A 20,820-nucleotide genomic window follows, 5' to 3' on the forward strand; every position below is an offset into this window, starting at 1 on the left:
TCAGGACCCTGCATCACTGTACCATAAGAGAAGAAGAAGCCCTTAAATCATTGTTATAAGTGGTAGGTTCTTTTTCTTTTTTTTTTCTTTTTTTTTTTTTTCCAAATCCTGGCTAGCTCCCAAATGAATGAGACTAAGGCTTTAAGATTTATATAATCAAGCTTTTGAGGCACAATAGCTGAGCAGTTAGTCTATTCTAATCTAAGCCAATCTGGCTACCTGAGAACCACAATTCCCAAGATACTTGCATTTCTTCTTTTCTTCTGACTTTTTCTGCCCCGGGGTCTTTTTCTGGTTTTTCCAGGACCCTCATGTGGTCAATCCCTCCCCTCCCACTGATTCTCCCCCCCCCCCAACCCCATGACTGGGAGCAAGTCCCTCCCTATTCTTTCCTCTGCTCATTCATTGGCTAATTAGCTAGCTTAATTGACAGAATAGCTGGGGAGCAATGTTTACATAACACTGAGACAGGAGATTCCTAGAATATTGATTGCAGCCAGATATGGGATCTCAGAAATCAGTGTTTGAATAACACAAAGATAATCTTTACACAGGGTGTAATAACATTATTCCTGCAGACAGGGATGATGCCAGGAGATGAGCTACAGTCAGACTTGCCTTGAATCTTTCACTTGGCTTTGCCATGAGTACAACAGGAAAGATGATCAGTTAGTCCTCCTTTTCCTCCTTTCTACATACCTGGTTATCACAGCTGCTTTGGTTCCTTGTTATCCATTATTATTAAAGGAGTATACCAGCCAAATAGATGAATGTGGTGGGTAACCTTTAAAAAGATAGCACATTACATATTTTCAAGAATGGATTTTAATAAAAAAGGGAATTTATTTACATAGGAATGTCATGTAAACATTAGGTAGAACACAGAGTGTAGCCACTAGTGGCCAAGGGTTACTGGGTTCCAGAAGGGAAAGATGAGGTTTGGGGTGGGAAAGGTCATGAGAGAAATATTGAGTGAAGTCAAGTTCTCTGATCAAGGCCAATGTTTACTTAAGAGTCCAAGCTTGTGTGTGTGTGGGGAGGGGACCCCATCCCCCACCACACCAGGATCTCATTGCTTTGTCAGGATAGTGTCAGGAGAACAGGTTGCGCCTCTCAGTAGTTAGTGGCTTCTTCAAGGAAAGCTGCAGACTTGGCAGGACAAGAGATTTGACCTAGGTCAGAGAACTCCACCCTAGGTGGGCTAGCAACTATGGCATGCCAGGTCTGAGCAGCCTGGGGGATGGGCACAACAGAGAAATGAATAACACATTGAAAAGAAAGGGTCACACACACCCTTAAGCTTTAAAGTCCATCCTCTTCAGTAACACTGAAAGGCTTCTGCGTGGAAACGTTCCATCTTAAAAAAAAATGGCTAAGAAGTGGCCAGCAAGACAGTTTGCTATGTGTATGTGATGTTCTTTCTGCTTGGGGTCTCTGTAGACTTAGTTATCAGTTTTGTCAGTAACACAGAGGCAGATATAATTCAAATGGAAATGACCTCTATGAATATACATTTGTTCTAGAAGAGAATGAGTCTTTCAGAGCTATAATCTGTGGGGGAAGCTTCTCAAGGGACCAGGGCATAAATGACTAGTATAGCAGAGACTCACGCTCTTAGGAGTAAATAGGATATAGCAGAGACTCATTGTCAGGACTAAATAGTTTAGCAGTGAAAGACCCCTGTTTTGGGTAGACCCTCCCTCAAGTCCCGGGATGAGCCGACACCCCAACAACTAGAGAGAAACCGTTCTTGATGCAATATCACATGAGGTTTATTCGGGAATCAGCATGCTGAGGCTGAGCTCATAACCTGCACAGGGACAGAGGAGATCAAACCCCAGCAGTTGCAGTCGAGGGTTTTTAAAGAATAAACTGCAAAGAGAGGGGAGGATAAGACCACAAAGAATGGGAAAGCTGTCTACAAAGTGAATTCCAGGACAGCCAGGGCTATACAGAGAAACCCTGTCTCAAAATACAAAACAAACAATCAAAAAAAAAAAAAAAAAAGAATGGGGAAGCTGAGTAAACATTGTAAGACTGGGGATGGTAAATTACAGCTCATCTCTCATGGAAAGGTTACAGGCTATCTTTGGCAAACATTCTTGGTCCCTTACACTATGGGACAGGTGCCTGTGTGGGTCAACCAGTGGTCATCGTTCTCTCAGGCTGAAGCCAAAGAACAAAGAACTCCATGCTGGGCTTCATTTCTAGGGGTCTAAGAAACACATTGAGTTTGGGTCTTACAGAAGAGACACCTACTTTTAGGAATAAATAGTATAGGACACACATAGCCTGTCAGTAGTACATAGTATAACAGACTCACACTCTCAAATGGCATTGCTCATTTCCCTGTCTTTTAAAACATTAAGCCCTATTATATAAAGTATTGAAAAAGATTTAAAATCACATTACAATTACACAAACAAAACCTGAAGATTGCAGAGCACATGACATTCTGCACAGTTAGGATGGACATTCAGAATAGAATGTAATGCGTTCACATTGGATTAAGAGGTTCTCCACTGAATATCTTTTATGCATTTATATACCATGAAAACCAAAATCCACCATGGATGTAGAGATTTATAATCAGTTATCTTATGTCCTCTTTGACAACCAATGTTCATTACCTTCTTTAAATCTTTCCACGTGCCCTAACCTAATAGTTAACCTTTATTATTCTCTTTTCTAAATGACATACTTATTCTAAATACATTTTAAATGGGGACAGATTTTAGTGATCCCTAGCTAGGTCCCAAATGAATCCAATAGATAATTTAATGTTTATTTGATAAACTTTATAACACAATAACTGGGCAGTTAATCTGTTCAAATCCTCTAAGGTAATCTGGCTACCTCCTTGCCCAAAAATATAGATGAGATACTTGCATTTTAGTTTTGATGTTGCTTTCTGGGATTCAGGTGTTTTTCCATGATGTCTCTCCTGGACTGCTTCCTCATGGCCTGTCCTCTCCTCTTCCCTTGTCTAACAGAAGTCCCGCCCTATTTTCTCTTTTGCCTAGCCATTGGCTGATCAGCTTTTATTAACAAGTCAGATAATAAGTGGGGAGTAATGTTTACACAAACTTGAGAGGGGAGATACTTAAAATAAGCACTACAATGTCATGTCTGGATTACAACCATATATGGGGGCTGAGAAATCAGGATTTGAATAATACAAGGATAATCTTTACACAGTGCACAATAACATTATGCCTGCAATATACTGTACCCACATGAAAATTTCTTCACATATATACATATAGTACTGTCTAGATTAAACACCTAGAAGAAGAACATGCAGTGTTTACCTTTATACAACAAAGTAATCTCAATATCATACATACTATGTCAGTCCATTTTTCAGTAAAATTTCTGATTACAGTTTCTTAGATCCAAAGAGCATCTCTCTCTCTCTCTCTCTCTCTGTGTGTGTATGTGTGTGTAATAAACATTTATATTTACCAAATTATTTTCCATTAATATTTTCATGGATATCTATGTTGATTCTGGTTGTTTACTGTTGTGAATAAAGAGCAATAAATATAGGGCACAAATACAACTACATAGAGTAAATTATCAGGTTCTCTGAGTATAACCACAGGACTGAATTAGTAGCAAGAGTGCAGAGACTGGTTCCAATCGGTTGAGGTCATTATGGGAATTGATCTGTAAGGTTCCAGTGTTTATTTCAGCACCAATAGTCTATGCTTCTGTAGTCTTAGAGGCTAATTTGGGTCTGTCTTCCACAGTGGAGTATACTCCACTGCAGCTGACATTTTGGTACCTGTCTTCACAGGATCTAAGGAATGGCCAAGGCTTTGATTCCATGTGATCCCCTGGTTGTTTTGTGAGCAGCCCCATGTACACTGATTACTGAGGGCTCTCAGAAGGAAATCCTAGTTGCAGGCTACTCAACTATTGCGGTGAGGGTGGATACCACTTTAAAATGTTTGTGCTCTGTACATTCTTGTTTCTACAGTAAAACTCAAAGCCTTGTGCACTTATGTCTCACCTGCATACAACAAGTTGGAGAAATGACTGGATGTGTGACATGCTTTTATTACAGACACCTTTCTACCAACAGATCAACAGTAGTAGTCTCTGTTGGACATAGGAAGCCTGTTAGCTGGTTTTAATCAATGCCTCCTTGGGCTGCTTGTTGATCTCCTTTCCAATGTCTGAGAGTCCGGGGCATTACCTCAGGACAAGAGATTTAGAGGAACCTTAGATACACACGTGCTTGGGTGTGGCGTGGGGATGTCAAATTTTAACTTCAGAGTCAACCTCCTCGGCCTGCTCAAACAGCATGTGTTCCTGTATGTGTAATATTAGCAATGCCCTGGAGGAATTGTTTCTATTTATTCGAAAAGTAGAAACACAAACAACAGTATACAAGGTTGTTGGGGCAGAAACCAAGCCAGCTTTGTATCCCAAGTCCATTTGTCAAAAGCCACTGAGGAGCTAGGAACATAGTCAGGAACGCCAAGGCTGGTATCAAACATCATTTTATAAAGTTAGTTTTCCTTCCCACGTTGGTTAGTGTATTGCTTTGTTATTTTAAAGAACTACTAAGTCAAAGGTTTTTTTTTTTTTTTTCAAGATAGTAATATTAAAATTACAACTAGAAATGACTTGTAAGCCATATGTTTCTGTCAAAGGCTCTCGACTCATATCCGTACATCTCCGATGTGGTTCTGGGGTCGGAAACCAATCTCATTACCCATAGCTTTTCTGCAGATAAGGATTCCTCCTTGCACCTTCCACTGTGTGTTACCATCCACTTAACTCTCCAAACATTAGAAGTCCCTACCCTGGGTTCCGGGATTTCCTTCGCACAGACTTCTGGGAGATGTAGTCCGCACCTCTGTGACCACTTGGGAGCCTTCCAGGAAATCCCCTTCTGACTTCAGGTCTGTACACCTGAGTCTTCCTCAAAGTTGGGCGGAAATCGTATGCGACTATCTATTCCAGTTGTCTCTGACAAGAAGGTTGGTCCAGGGAGCAGCGTTGCCTGGGGCTCCGTGCCGGGTCTGTGTCAAGGGAGTTGGTTCAGGAAGCAGCATAGACTGGGGTTGGGTGCCGGGAGCAGGGCTCTGTCTTGGAGGGAGCGCTTCTGGGCTGGCTGGGAGGGCGGAAGCAGCTGAGGGGACTTGCTGTACTGAACTGGCTGGGATCGCTGAGGCTGCAGTTTTGGAGTGAGGGGACTGGCGGTTTGGGATTGTGTCCTGAGTGAAGGTTTCCTTTAGGACACCGCGAGCAGCCCGAGTCTGCCTTGGTTCTCTGGTACACTGGAGCAGCTTGGTAGTGGGGGAATAGATTGCAAACTAATGGTGATGAGCTGACTGCCTGCTCCTGAGACAGTGCCAGAGCTCACAGACCTGCATTGCTGGAAGCGCTCGTCCCTGGCTGCCCCACTCTCACCTGGATGCTGCCAGAGTCCTTTGTGTCTTTAGAGTAAAAGGGTTTCTGGTCCCTGTGTACCTTGTAGCCAGCCTGTAGCAATGGCCTTGAGGTATGACTGTGTTCATTTTTCTCTGCCAGTAAAGAGTTAAGAGAGGAAAAAATCCAAGTTAAGATAGGTGTCGTTTTGGGGAATTCTGGGACACAGCCAACAGATCTGTCTGAATGCACGGAAAATCTTGGACTAGGGTTGAAGAAACACATGCAGTGGACACACAAGCAGGAATGTCTACAAGGCAGAGTGGGATCGAAAGGAGCTCACACCGTGTTTCACCTTGAGGGCTATGTTTTCTAAACTTTTGACAGGACCTCCATCCCTACTTTACAGTTGAGAATTTTTTAAAAAGAGAGAATGTCCGCTTGGCACGCAATGGTTCCATTCAACATGACATTATCAGGGCTTGGACTTGTTGAGGAAGTTTATGGACATTGTGTATATTTCTGCCATTGTTTCTGTTATCTTGTAGCTTTGCTTCCCATGGTAATATGAGGTATAAAAGGGCGGTGAAAAATAAACTCAAGGCTGCTGGCTGCTGTGGTATTGACCAGCAGTCCTCCCAAGTCTATTTCTTGGCTCTGTATCTTTTTTCGGCCTCTCCTGTCTTTAATCCTCACTCCACACTCAGAGACTCTTTGATTCTTGGCACAACCTAGGAGTTGCTGCTTTGTGATCTGTGTTGTATGTATTTTAAGCACTGTGTAGTATAGACAGTCTGGTAGGGAATGGGGAGTCTGTATTGTTTGGAACCTGATCAGGAATCCAGGCCTCTCTTTGCCTCTCTCTCATGTTTACTTCCCATCAAGGTCCTGCTAATCTTTAGATCTGACCGACTCTCTGAAAATATATCTCTGATTGTCACTGACAGGAGATGCAAGAGTTCTTAAAACATCTGCGCTGTCCTTTCTGTGGCTCTAGACTTCCTCTAGGATGGGCTTCCACTGAGTGGAATGTAACCATCGAGCTCCCAGTTATTGGAAGAATATGTAGTAATTGTTAATGGGTGGAAGTGTCCCTGCCTCAGGACAGACATTATTTGCATTTCTTCCCCATAGAAAGTGAATTTTGCAAGTCTCTGATTCCCCTGCCATGTTTGCTGTTAATTGTATTGGCTATAATCCCCACAAAACAGTATCCTGTTTACAGGTCCTGGGACCTCCACCTCCAGGATCTCACAGGAGATTGTACTCAAGACAGCAGACACTTGCCCATGCAGAATGGAGGAAGCCAGTGCTGGCCAACATAGGGAGTGTGCCCCACAGTTAATTCTCCATTGTGAGCATGCTCTGATTCTCTCACAGAGAGTTGTTTTGGTCTTTGCTCTGCTCTGGGCTCCTGCCATTCTCCACATTTCTGGTTTTCCTGTGGACTTGGTGATGCAAACATTAAAAAAAGTGTAATCTGCTTTTTCATACTTGTAAAGACAGGATCTTTCTCTACTAGCTGTTTAGAAGGTGTCAAGACCTTTCAATTTATTTTTCCCTTGAGAAACTCTTATTCAACAAAGTGCTTCATTATGCAAGTTAATTTTGGAGATGTTCTCGCCTCTTTATCGCTGCTGAACTCTACTCATTAGACAAAAAAATATTTTCTGCGCAGTCATTCTTTAAAGAAGATATAATTTAGTTGTCCTATACACTCTGTGACAATAGCTATTCCCTCTTCCCAAGGGTGGAAACACCTTGCACTTCAGACAGAAGACTCAGGGGATTTCAGCTGGATCTGACATGAAGATCTGAAGAGGTATGAGTTGTCCATACAGATTGAAGGTGCGTTGCCAGGTTCCAAGGGAGAGAAGCAATCAATAGCCCTGCTTAGCTCTTATATCAGTGGGCCACAGCAATGTCCTGTATGTCATTACAGCCGTAAAGATGCCACAGTGCCACTCAATATCTTGACATATGCAGAAGCTGTCCAATGGGACTTAAAGCCTCATCAATTGAAGTTACATCATGCTTAGAAGCTGCTGAAGGTGACCTTTTAGGTTTAAACCTTAGAGGGGAACATACTAATGACATTTTACTAAAGCATCCTAAGCACTCACTGCATTCTGGTTGCTTTTCCTTAGACCTACACATCAGTGTGCAGCTCTTACTGTTCAAAGTGCTTCTGGCTGCATCAGAGAGAGCTTTGCAGAAAACTGAAACTTACCAAAGCGCAGAAGACTATGTATGATCTTGTGATCAGACCCAATAGGTATGTCTGCAATTTCTGCACATAATAGCCAGGGAATATTTCTGGAGCAGGAGCAGTTTGAGTATGAGGACCAGAGGTCCATGTCAAAACCAGATGTTTGCTGTGAGTTTATTAATGGTTTTAATTAATTACAGGTGTGATATTATTCATTGGTCTTTATTTCAGGAAATGTTGTCCTTTTGGGATGTGGCCATTGATTTCTCTCCAGAAGAGTGGGATTGCCTGGAGCCTGCTCAGTGGGATCTGTACAGGAATGTGATGCTGGAGAATTTCAGCAACATTGTGTTCCTGGGTGAGCTTTGTATCTATAGAGAATTCCTATCTCACCCCTACCATCAACATGTAGCTTTCCTGCTTTGTACAATACATCATGGAAGTATTTCAACAACGAGTTTCATATCTATCATTTGAAGAAAAATTAGGGAGTTTGCTGTACAGCTAAGAAACATGTCATTGCTTTTCCTCTCTGTATTTGAAATGTCTTGTGTTGGAAGCATGCCTCCTTTGCTCTTGTGGGACTGTTAGAAATGCACCGGCATCAGGCGTGGACCACATTTGTTAATGAAATTGTTTCTCTATTCAGTTTAATGTTTTCCCTCTAAAGAAACTCAGAATCAGGATATTGTACATTCCTTTCTGTATTTTACTGTCCATGTCAGAAACCCTTGAAGGAACTAATTGTCTGCAGTTATTTATTGTATCATGTCTTTCCTTATAAACACTGTACTGAAAGAGAGAGTAAAAGAACACTTAAGCAATCTTAACCTCTTGTTCTCCAAACAGGTCTTGCTGTCTCTAAGCCATTCCTGGTGACATTTCTGGAGCAAAGACAAGGGCCTTGGGATATGAAGAAACAAGAAATGGCCACTGTGTACCAAGGTATGTAGGAAAGTGGGGGTCAGGAGACAGAGTTCAAGTCAAAACATCCAACAACCAGCCAGGCTTTCCCATGTGCCTTGAAATATGTATTATGACCATCATTCTTTAGGTCTCTCCTTCACATCTCTCAGACATTTAAGGTGGTTTAAGGATTGTAGTGTAACACTCAGGGAAATGCAACTGAGTATTGGTCAGACCGGGAGTCACTTTTTTGATGGTGTTAAGGCAGACTTGTGCCAGAAAGATCTCGTACTGAAGTGAGCATGTCTTGGTTAATAAAATCAACGATACGTTCCCACGACACAGAGGCAGGCAGAAGCAGGGTGCTCAACAATTTCAGTTCTGTTGATTAGGACAAATTGGGCTGGGGAGCAGTTGAATCAATTCAGACTTACAGGAGTCCCTTTGAACAGCTCATTTCTCACTGATCTTAGGTAGCATCTGTCGAATATTGTCTCACACTCTGCTGAGGACTGCTTATAGAATCAGACTTAGCTCCAGGGCAGGGATTAGCTTTGTTAGGAGGAGGATAAATGAAAATGAGGACAGGGCACGGCCATTTGAACTTGCATGTAGTTCCCATACCGTTTGGGTGGCAGTGTTGGTAGGAGGTTCCCCTGTACACAGTATCCTCAGTTTTCATATAAAGAGACATTGCGTGCAGGGTAATTGCAGTGAGTGCTTGCATTTGAGACATCTAGACTGTGGTGCTGAGTCTAAGATCCTCCTCAGCATGAGAGGATTCATCCCCCTGCCTTGTGAGACAGGAGGAGTAATTCATCTTCCCTGCAGATTAGGAGTATGAGTTCCTAGTCTGCCTTACAGGTCAGAGGGAGACAGGAGCAGCAGATGCTGGCAAGTCCTGGTCCCCATGCTTCCTTATCCTGTGATGAGGCTAGCATGCATTTCCTCTGATAGGTCTGTGTCCCATTGGACAGTGTGCTAATAGTAATCGTGTTCTTTTACCCTGGATGTGTCCTGTCATGCAAGCTCAGTGGGGTGTTAGCCTTCTTCACTCAGGCGTTCAGTTTTGTTAACCAGTTTATAAACCACACCGGATTTTGAATATTATACCATATTGAGTAAACTGTAATGTGACTTTAAATTTGTTTGAGCTCCCTGTTTTAGGCTAAATGTTGACATGTACAGAGGACTGTATAATGGAACGTTGGTATTAGTCACTTACTCCAGTATTGTGTCTATGAATGAATTACATTTGAATTCAGCATGAATCCAAACACAATTTGGGTGAATTGACTGTCACTCATTACGTGGATCATCATTACCAATTATGGATTAATTATATTTGCTGTGGCACTTACAATGAATTAGTGACTCTCATCAGATTAAAATTTTAATAAATGAAAGAAATGATCTCTATTAAAAATTTCAGCCTCAAAATTTACAATTGTTGTGACTGGAGAAATGGCTCACCAGTTAAGGTCACTGCTTTCTCTTCCAGAGGAAGAGTTAAGTTGCCAGCATCCACATGGCAGCTCCAAGTGTTTGTAACTTCAAATCCAGGGGATCTGACACCATCACACAGACATATATGCAGACATGCATTCAGGCAAAACACCAAGATATGTGAAATAAAAATTAAATTAATAAAAAATTACAGTTTCTGAACTGCAAACCTCTTATCTCTAGGTAAACCTGAACGTAAATACACCCTGGAGGAGCTGGGGACTTCACTGTCCTGATCTCTTTATGGTGCCCCTTTCCACAGTCCAGGTCAATCCTCCAGACAGTCTATGTGCCTTGTTTCATTTCATCAGGAAATAATACAGAAAACACAATAGTATGTCTGGCCTTTCCAAGAATGAAAAGGCATACAAGTAATTATCGTTTCTTGGCATGACACCATTTTCCACGTACTTAAAAGTTTAAGAAAGTTAGCGAAGACATAGTGACTAGATAGACATCTTTAAGTCAGAAGTGTTTTCTAACCTGAATAGAAGTTTATAACTTAGGAACATAAATAAATTTGACCACTAACTGTATTTTCTTTAAATCTCTTTTCCCATTATGCCTGTGTTTCTTAGTCTGATCTAATGTGACCTAGCCTCATTGTTTTGTACTATTGTCTCCTTTTTATTTATATGATGAGTATTATCTTAAATAATTTTATTCTCTCGAAAAAGAAAAACAAAAAAACAAACAAACAAAAAAATTTTATTCTTTTCATTAGAGGTATAATTTCAAATATGAATTCTTTGAATCTTCTTAAAATAGTTACACTGACCTACACAGAGAAAAGTTATATGCCAGCAAGAGGTTTAGAGATGTCAGTAGACTTGGAAGAGAGGCATCTTTTTGAAACAAGGATGGGAAGGAGAGTATAGCAGTTCAGTCTGTAACTGACTGAAGAGTCAATTGACTGACCTGGCCTATTATGCCAATTTTGAAGGAATGCTAACATTGAACAAGCCCAACTGTGATTGTATTTAGCAGGCACAGTTAGACTTATGAAGACGGTAGTTGTTCAGCTTAGTAGATACTGTGCAACATCAACTGAATAAAACTACACAGCGAGGATAATCTGATGAATGAATTTCACCTGTGCACGTACTGGTAACCTATTGTGCCTTGACAGTTTCTAGGGAAACATCATAGAAAACCCAATATGGTCCTTATGGTTTAGTTAACATGTAGACTTACCATAGTTACTAAGTTGATGATTATAACACCTGTCAGAATTTAGTTATGATTTTGGAGTTATGATCAAGACACTTTAGCATCTTTAATCTAATTTAAAGCTGGGCATTCCATTAGTTGTTCTTATTTTACACGGCTTTCTTCCATGACATAATTACTAGCAGCCTCTTCTGGACACAGTTGACCTCTTAGCTGTTCTCAAATGCATGGTATCCTTCCCCAGACTGTCCTGATGTCCTTCTACCTGTGACAGAGTCAGGGAGCCAGTGTGACCCTGGATAGACACTGTGGGACTCAGTTATACTTGAGCCTGGACTCAGTGGGGCTTATCCTATCCCTGGAACCAGGTTTTCATTGAGCTAAAAGCCAGACAGAAAATACCTTCTTGGAGGACCAGAAGGACTAGGTTGCATTTTGGTGTGAGAAATGACATCGGTCATTCCAGTACCCTCTGGCCCTCATTTAATTGGTTTTAAAAGCTGACTCACAGTTGCATGATACCAGAGGCAAGACAGTGTCCTTAAATTTCAAACATTTTCATTCTATCTATTCAGACAATTCAAATTGTGGATCTTCCCAAGCTCTAGGTTTGGAGGCCTCATGACAACATTTTCTCAGCAGTATTGCTTAGCTTGGGTGAGCTGTTGAATAAAAATCAGGCCAAATATTGTCACACTGGGCAGTAACAGTCTTTTCACTGTTTGCACACAACTGAAATTTTTTGTACTTTACTGCCAACCCAGGTATGAAATCATGGTGAGAAACTAACAGCACACTTAAGGTGTCTCAAATCATTTACGCTCATGCTAGTGAAACTGATGCCAAGAGCTGTTCCTGAAGGATGAAAAGTTTCTAAGATTTTTTTCCTATCACATAGTCAATAACAAGAATTTAACATGCATGCCTTCTGTGGATACATAATTTGAAGATTAAACTATGCCACTTGGAGTGTGTGTTTAATACCTCCTCAATAATTTTCAGAATTTTGTGGATCCAAGATTTTTTTCTTTTTTTTTTAATTTTTAATACTTTTATTACATATTTTCCTCAATTACATTTCCAATGCTATCCCAAAAGTCCCCCATAGTGCCCCCCACTTCCCTACCCACCCATTCCCATTCTTTTGGCCCTGGCATTCCCCTATATTGGGGCATATAAAGTTTGCAAGTCCAATGGGCCTCTCTTTCCATTGATGGCCGACTAGGTCATCTTTCGATACATATGCAGCTAGAGACAAGAGCTCCGGGGTTCTGGTTAGTACATCATGTTGTTCCAACAATAGGGTTGCAGATCCCTTTAGCTCCTTGGGTACTTTCTCTAGCTTCTCCATTGGGAGCCCTGTGATACATCCAATAGCTGACTGTGAACATCCACTCCTGTGTTTGCTAGGCCCCGGCATCGTCTCACAAGAGACAGCTATATTTGGGTCCTTTCAGCAAAATCTTGCTAGTGTATGCAATGGTGTCAGCGTTTAGAAGGTGATTATGGGATGGATCCCTGGATACGGCAGTCTCTAAATGGTCCATCCTTTCATCACAGCTAGGAACTTTGTCTCTGTAACTCCTTCCCTGGGTGTTTTGTTCCCAATTCTAAGAAGGTGCACAGTGTCCACACTTTGGTCTTCATTCTTCTTGAGTTTCATGCGTTTAGCAAATTGTATCTTATATCTTGGGTATCCTAAGTTTTGGGCTAATATCCACTTATCAGTGAATACATATTGTGTGAGTTCTTTTGTGATTGTGTTACTTCACTCAAGATGATGCCCTCCAGGTCCATCCATTTGGCTAGGAATTTCATAAATTCATTCTTTTTAATAGCTGAGTAGTACTCCATTGTGTAAATGTACCATAATTTCTGTATCCATTCCTCTGTTGAGGGACATCTGGGTTCTTTCCAGCTTCTGGCTATTATAAATAGAGCTGCTATGAACATAGTGGAGCATGTGTCCTTTTTACCGGTTGGGACATCTTCTGGATATATGCCCAGGAGAGGTATTGCTGGATCCTCCAGTAGTACTATGTCCAATTTTCTGAGGAACCGCCAGACTGATTTCCAGAGTGGTTGTACAAACTTGCAATCCCACCAACAATGGAGGAGTGTTCCTCTTTCTCCACATCCTCGCCAGCATCTGCTGTCACCTGAATTTTTGATCTTAGCCATTCTGACTGGTGTGAGGTGGAATCTCAGGGTTGTTTTGATTTGCATTTCCCTGATGATTAAGGATGTTGAACATTTTTTCAGGTGCTTCTCTGCCATTCGGTATTCCTCAGGTGAGAATTCTTTGTTCAGTTCTGAGCCCCATTTTTTAATGGGGTTATTTGACTTTCTGGAGTCCACCTTCTTGAGTTCTTTATATATATTGGATATTAGTCCCTTATCTGATTAAGGATAGGTGAAGATCCTTTCCCAATCTGTTGGTGGTTTTTTTGTCTTATTGATGGTGTCTTTAGCCTTGCAGAAGCTTTGTAGTTTCATGAGGTCCCACTTGTCAATTCTCGATCTTACAGCACAAGCCATTACTGTTCTATTCAGGAATTTTTCCCCTGTGCCCATATCTTCAAGGCTTTTCCCCACTTTCTCCTCTATAAGTTTCAGTGTCTCTGGTTTTATGTGAAGTTCCTTGATCCACTTAGACTTGACCTTAGTAGAAGGAGATAGGAATGGATCGATTCGCATTCTTCTACATGTTAATAACCAGTTGTGCCAGCACCATTTGTTGAAAATGCTGTCTTTCTTCCACTGGATGTTTTTAGCTCCCTTGTCGAAGATCAAGTGACCGTAGGTGTGTGGGTTCATTTCTGGGTCTTCAATTCTATTCCATTGGTCTATTTGTCTGTCACTATACCAGTACCATGCAGTTTTTATCACAATTGCTCTGTAGTAGAGCTTTAGGTCCGGCATGGTGATTCCACCGAGGTTCTTTTATCATTGAGAAGAGTTTTTGCTATCCTAGGTTTTTTGTTATTCCAGATGAATTTGCAGATTGCACTTTCTAATTCGTTGAAGAATTGATTTGGAATTTTGATGGGGATTGCATTGAATCTGTAGATTGCTTTTGGCAAGATAGCCATTTTTACAATGTTGATCCTGCCAATCCATGAGCATGGGAGATCTTTCCATCTTCTGAGATCTTCTATAATTTCTTTCTTCAGAGACTTGAAGTTTTTATTATACAGATCTTTCACTTCCTTAGTTAGAGTCACGCCAAGATATTTAATATTATTTGTGACTATTGAGAAGGGTGTTGTTTCCCTAATTTCTTTCTCAGCCTGTTTATTCTTTGTGTAGAGAAAGGCCATTGATTTGTTTGAGTTAATTTTATATCCAGCTACTTCACCGAAGCTGTTTATCAGGCTTAGGAGTTCTCTGGTGGAATTTTTAGGGTCACTTATATATATTATCATATCATCTGCAAAGAGTGATATTTTGACTTCATCTTTTCCAATTTGTATCCCTTTGATCTCCTTTTGTTGTCGAATTGCTCTGGCTAGAACTTCAAGTACAATGTTGAATAGGTATGGAGGATTTTTTTCTTTTGTCCTTTTCTCTTGTGTATCATTGTTTCTGAGTGGGCATTGCCTAGCATCACATGGTATGCTCATCCTATATATTTTGTTGTATTTTTAAAATACCTTGATAGAACACTTGTGGAGAGTGTAAGATAAAAATACCTATAAGCTTTGCTTCTGTGAAATTTCCCTTCATGGTAACCATGGCTCTGCCATTTTCATGCCTTGTTCGTTGTCTATCTCCACTCAGTGCTCAGTGGTTATGTAGTCTTATAAATTAATTAGTTTTAGAAATAGGTAATTTTATTGCCAGGACTGGTGACCCCGACCGCCGTTTGTCCCAGCACTTGAAAGGTTGTAGCAGGTAGATCTGAGTTCAAGGCTAGCCTCATATACATACCAATTTTCAGGACAGCCAGGTCTACAAAGAAACCCTGTCTCAAAAAAACCCGAGAGCACCCAAACAATATAACTAATAGATAATTGAGATATCTATTCATCGACACATAAGTTGCCCTAGCAAAATTTCTGTTACTCATGGGTGAGCTTGATATTTATTATTCTGTCTTGATATCTCTCAAGTATATATTTTCCATTCATCAGTATAAAACATAAAATACTGTCCCAAATCCTTAGGCTATATGATTTAACAGTGTACTTGTTATGCAACATATCTTTTGTACCTTCCAAAATAAATCTTTTTACTTAGGATAAAAGTGTTTTCATCCAATCTCACACAATCATAATTAACTTTTTCTTTGTTTAGGCTTGGCTATTTTAAAAATTCATGGATGTGTGGCCTCATAATATCTATATTCCTTAATTCTGGTAGTAAAATGACCTTACAACTTATTTAGGCATTTACCTTTGAATAATATGCCATTATTTCTATGTTCTGTTTGATTATGCTCTTTCTCCAGTAAAAATACACATTGTTTCAACCTACTGTATTTGTGAATTTTCCTCAGTGCCACAGGCATTGAAATATACTGTGGAATTTAAATCATGGTTTAATATATATGAGTTAATGTCTTCATTTAAAAAAATAAGCCCTATAAGTAAAAAGAATATTGCTTAACTTTTGTTCGTATCTCATCTTTGGCTCAACAGGAATAAAACCCAATGATCCTAACAATTACAGCAAACTGACCAATTGTAAATCACTCCTTATTACACAAAGAAGAATTCATATAGGGGAGAAACCCTACAAGTGTGGAGAATGTGGTAAGGCCCTTAGTTCTCATAAAACACTTTCTATACACCAGAGACTTCACACTGGAGACAAACCTTACAAGTGTGAAGAGTGTCATAAGGCCTTCAGTACTCGCTCATCACTTTTTATACACATGAAAAATCATACTGATGAAAAAATCTACAAGTGTGAGGACTGTGGCAGAACATTTTACTATCTTTCAATGCTGAAGCAACATCAGAGAATTCATTCTGGAGAGAAACCCTACAAGTGTGAAGAATGTGGGAAATGCTTTAGCTTTCCCTCATTCCTTAAGCAACATCAAAGACTTCATTGTAGAAAAAATGCCTACACGTATGAAGACTGTGTCAAAAGATTTCCCCCTTCTCTACCGCTTCAGGAACATGAGCAAATCCGTACTGAAGACAAACCCTACAAGTGTGGAGAATGCTATAAAGTCTTTCGTTATCACTCAGCCCTTAGGATACACAAGACAGTTCATACTGGAGAGAAACCTTACAAGTGTGAAGAGTGTGGCAAATGTTTTTCCTTATTTTCCTGCCTTAAAAAACATCAAATACTTCATTCTGAAGACAACCCCTACAAGTGTGGAGAATGTTATAAAGCCTTTCGTAGTCACTCAGCCCTTAGGATTCACAAGACAGTTCATACTGGAGAGAGACCTTACAAGTGTGAAGACTGTGGCAAATGCTATTCCTCACGTTCCTGCCTTAAAAGACATCAAATACTTCACTCTAAGTACAACCCCTACAAGTGTGAAGAGTGTGGCAAATGTCTTTCCTCATCTTCCTGCCTTAAAACACATCAAATACTTCACTCTGAAGACAAACCCTACAAGTGTGAAGACTGCGGCAGATGTTTCTGCTCATCTTCATCTCTTAGGCGACATCAAAAATTCCATTCTGAAGGCAATCCCTATAAGTGTGAAGAATGTGACAAAAGGTTTTCATGCTCTGCAAGTCTTCAGGAGCATCAAACAATTCATACCGGAGAGAAACCATACACGTGTGAAAATTGTCACAAAGCCTTTTGTTATCGCTCATCCCTTAGGAAACATAAGACAGTTCATACCAGAGAGAAATCCACACATATGTGACCAGTGTCCTAGGGGCTTTTCCTCATCCTCCTGCCTTGTACAACATCAAGCAATTCACTCTGAAGACAATCCACACTAGTGTGTGGAATGTGGCAAAGCCTTTGTTAATGTTTATAGCCTGACTCGACACATGACAGTTCATGCTGGAGAGAAATCCTACAAAGGTCTTTCATCGTTATCAATTGGTTCTGAAATTATTGTATTGTCATCTTGTAAATTGAGAATTTATTAAAACATAAATCTGATCGGTTAATTATGAGCTTCTAGAGTCTTGTTCCTACTGGGTAAATGGATGTTGTTATGGCTGACCATAGAGTGGACAGTCATGTGGCGGGGGTGAGGGGATGGGGGCTACCCAGAGAGTTGCCAGTGGCAGGAGAGTCAGAAGCCTGTTCATCCAGCCCTTGACAGAGAGTTGGCAGGCTGAGAGCAACTGAAGCATGGAGAGTTGGCAGTTTCTTTTTTAATTCCCTCAACGGTCATTAAAAGTTTATACTTCTTCAGCCCTTAAAAGACATCAACTAATTCATACTGAATAAAATTTTGTGTGGCCTGTGGTAAAAATCATTCCTTTGCTTCAAACCTTATGCAACTCAAATCAATGCACAGGGTAGACTATTAAGTGAATTAGTTTGGAATGTCAACATCACCATCTTACTCCCAGCAGCACAAATTTTGAGAATGTCATCAGAGAACTGTAGAGACTTCTCTTTACTATAACCTCCCAACCTGTATGTTCTATAGTGTGCTTGAATATGGCATGGGTTGTTGCATTTATTTTTTCTGTACCTACAGATATAAAACAAAACTGTTATTATTTCATAATGAGGGTCTTAGATCTGGGCCATTGTGTAGTTACTGTTGTTTTCCTCAGTGGGGCCACCCAAGCTCCCCCAATAATGTTTCTCTTGAGCATGTAAAAAGCTCGATAAACTCAGATGTCTCACTTTTTGTAAAATGATCTGCATTGGTTCTCACCTAGATTGAATGGGCGTTAGTGTTTCTCTCTCCAGGAAAATCTAACAGAACACACTGAAGTCATAATTAGTTCCAGAATGAAGGATCTTTATTCACTTTGATTACAGAGCAATGTTTCTCATCTTATTCCAACTTTCATGTCATAGAAACTTGACAGCGATTTGAAATATGCACTTAACTCAGTAGGAGGGATGCATTTGAGTGGTGGATACGTGATGTCAGTCGTGAAACAGTGCAGTTCTTATTTTATTATTGATACAGATCCTAAAAAGTCATCTCAAACTTGAGTTTACTAATTTGGGTAATATGGGCAATTAAAACCTAAAAGTTAACAATTAATTTTTAAGTGACTAAATGTCTCTTGTATACCTAAAATTGTAGTTTTAGTCATGCTAAGTACAAGTGAAATTTATTTATGGAGATAAGTTAGGGTGGAGAGGCCAATTTATATCTCTCAATCTTTAGTCTTCTGTGTACGCCACTGAAGTACATCTTAAAACACATACCTCAATACAAGATTAAAATCCTGCTTGTAGACGATTCTTACAGTTAGTTGGAACAAACCAACGTCCTCCACTGTCCCTCACACGGGTACTGCTGGCTGCAACCAGTAAAGCCTACTGCTAGTGTGGGATGCTGTCCTCTTGCACAGGTTTAAGTCTAGGTCCCCTTGGTGTGCAGTTGTCCCTCTGACCTCCCAGGCCTCCTAATGTTAGTATGAGGGAAGGAGTAACTTGTCTTTACAACTCATGCATGAACCTTGCTGTGTTAGACAAGTCCTATCTGGAAACTTCTGTTTTTTTGTTTTTTGAGACAGGGTTTCTCTGTATAGCCCTCGCTGTCCTGGAACTCACTCTGTAGACCAGGCTGGCCTCGAACTCAGAAATCCGCCTGCCTCTGCCTCCCGAGTGCTGGGATTAAAGGCGTGCGCCACCACGCCTGGCTATCTGGAAACTTCTGAAGGGAGCTGTGGTGGGTGATGGCAGTCAGATCCTGCTGATGTGTGTGATTATATCAGAGGCCACGAAGAGAAAGTACCAAGGATTGGAACAGGACCCAAACACATATGCAAAGAATCAGCCTGAGGACTGCAGATTCTTATTACATCGACATTTTGTGTTATTAAAGTATTTTTCATAGTGTCCTCCATAGTCATTATCCTATGTAGTATCCTATGTAGTAACTATGTGAAATGAGTCTGGTCCCATGCCAATTCTCTCTAAGTCTCCTTTCTATTTTTCTCCTCTTTCCAGAATCTATGTAAAAATAAGTCAGATGGATCAGGGTGCAAGTCCCCATGCTTTACTGAATACACTCCATGTACTGGTGCTTTCAGACTCAGAAAAATACATGGGCTCTTTAAAATCCACAGATTCATCTAGACATCTAATGTACAGAGCAAAGCATGATATATTTATTTTTAAATTAAAATTACACAATTCATGTTTCCAAGGCAGATTCTATGTATTGTGGTCTCCCATATTTTTTCATGGTTTATTCATTTCTCAGTCATAAAGTTGCAAAATGAATTTACTTGAATCAAAAATTAATGATTGTTTCATACCACTCTTATGTGATCTATGTCTCGGGGCAAAGGTCCTGGAGGTGCTGCTTTGTGATGTGTGTGCTGTGCATTTTAAGTGCTATGGTGTTTAATGTACATAGGCTGGGTTTGAATGGAGAGTCAGTATTGTTTGGAACCTGATCAGGAATCCAATCCTCTCTTTGAATCTCACTTTGACTTCCCACCAATGTCCTGCTAGTCTTTACTTTTGTGTGACTTCTCTGAAAAGATATCCATGAGAGACACTGACAGGAGATGCAAGAGTTCATAACACATCTACTCTGTCCATTCTTTTGCTTCTAGGGCTGCTTCTGGGGTCAGTCTCCATACAAGTGGAGTATAGCTATCTACCTCCCAAGTATTATAAGAATAAGTAGTAGTTTTGATGAATAACAATTTGCCTCGGCTGGAACAGACAATTTTTGCATTTCCTCCTTAATGAAAATGAAACTATAAGTCAAAAATTTCTTTTTAATGATTCTCATTAATTGTATTGGCTAAAATCCCTACTAAGTTCAAGGACCTACCTCCCCTCACCCACAGAATCCCCAGCACACTGGCCTAAGGACAACAGACACTTCCCCATGTCCCGCATGCAGAATAGTGGTGGCCTGTGCGAGGTGACATAGGGAGGGATCCTTGCAGGTAATTCTCAATACTGTTTCCCTCCTTCCTGGGGACTTGCCCTTCTCCATGCTCATCATTTTTCCATCTTCTTTGTGATTCCCTAGTTCAGCAGACTCACCTTTCTTAATGCTGTGACCCTTTAGTACAGTTCCTCATCTCGTGGCAAGCCCCATCAAAATGTCTTTCTTTGCTACTTCATAGTTGTAATTTTGCTACTGTTATCATAGTGTAAATAAATATTTTTGGAGACAGGTTTGCCAAAGGGGTTGTCACAGGTTGGGTACCACTGACCTAAGATGAAACAAAGTAGGGTCTGTCCCCACCCAACCACCTACCCTTCTGCTTGCTTATAAAGTCAGGAAGCTGCTGTGTTTGACTAGCTACGAAGAAGCTTTCAAGACAGTTGAATTTCTTTTCCCTTGAGAACTTGCTGGGTCTCCTTTCACCTCATTGCTTCATTCTGCCTGTGTCTTTTAGATCTGATGGCCTCCTCATAGCCACTTAACTATGCACTGTAGACAAAAGACTGTTTTCTGGGAAGTCACTCTTTAAAGAACATGCATTTCAGTTGTCCTAAAGCCTTATGACTGATAGCTCTACCCTCCTTCCTGCGCTGAAATCACCTAGCAGTTCAGACAC

General features: G+C 40.6%; 1 protein-coding gene and 1 long non-coding RNA gene across 2 annotated transcripts in view; one reads left to right on the plus strand and one right to left on the minus strand.

The window, feature by feature from the left end:
• Positions 1–705: 705 nt before the first annotated feature.
• LOC147000903 (uncharacterized) overlaps positions 706–20,820 on the minus strand; it is a 38,994-nt gene continuing 18,879 nt past the window's right edge. Inside the window, exon 3 of the long non-coding RNA XR_015045408.1 lies at positions 706–784. This is a non-coding gene — a long non-coding RNA (uncharacterized LOC147000903). The remainder of the gene's footprint in view (positions 785–20,820) is intronic.
• Positions 4,880–17,265, plus strand: LOC110307698 (uncharacterized). The gene is made up of 7 exons (XM_085830990.1): positions 4,880–4,991; positions 7,132–7,230; positions 7,325–7,433; positions 7,530–7,657; positions 7,823–7,949; positions 8,441–8,536; positions 15,814–17,265. Exons 5-7 carry the CDS (start codon positions 7,826–7,828, stop codon positions 17,010–17,012), a joined length of 1,419 nt encoding a protein of 472 aa, XP_085687116.1. The 5' UTR covers positions 4,880–4,991; positions 7,132–7,230; positions 7,325–7,433; positions 7,530–7,657; positions 7,823–7,825; the 3' UTR covers positions 17,013–17,265.

This window comes from Mus caroli, unplaced genomic scaffold (assembly GCF_978045245.1).
Source record: "Mus caroli unplaced genomic scaffold, Mus_caroli_1 scaffold_15, whole genome shotgun sequence".
Classification (NCBI taxonomy): domain Eukaryota; kingdom Metazoa; phylum Chordata; class Mammalia; order Rodentia; family Muridae; genus Mus; species Mus caroli.

Bases quoted from the DNA above. Each gene is read 5' to 3' on its own strand.
- LOC110307698 (XM_085830990.1), top strand. From the start codon at position 7,826: ATGTTGTCCTTTTGGGATGTGGCCATTGATTTCTCTCCAGAAGAGTGG. The intron at 7,950-8,440 runs GTGAGCTTTGTA...TTCTCCAAACAG, and splicing joins CAGCAACATTGTGTTCCTGG to GTCTTGCTGTCTCTAAGCCA. The intron at 8,537-15,813 runs GTATGTAGGAAA...TTGGCTCAACAG, and splicing joins AATGGCCACTGTGTACCAAG to GAATAAAACCCAATGATCCT.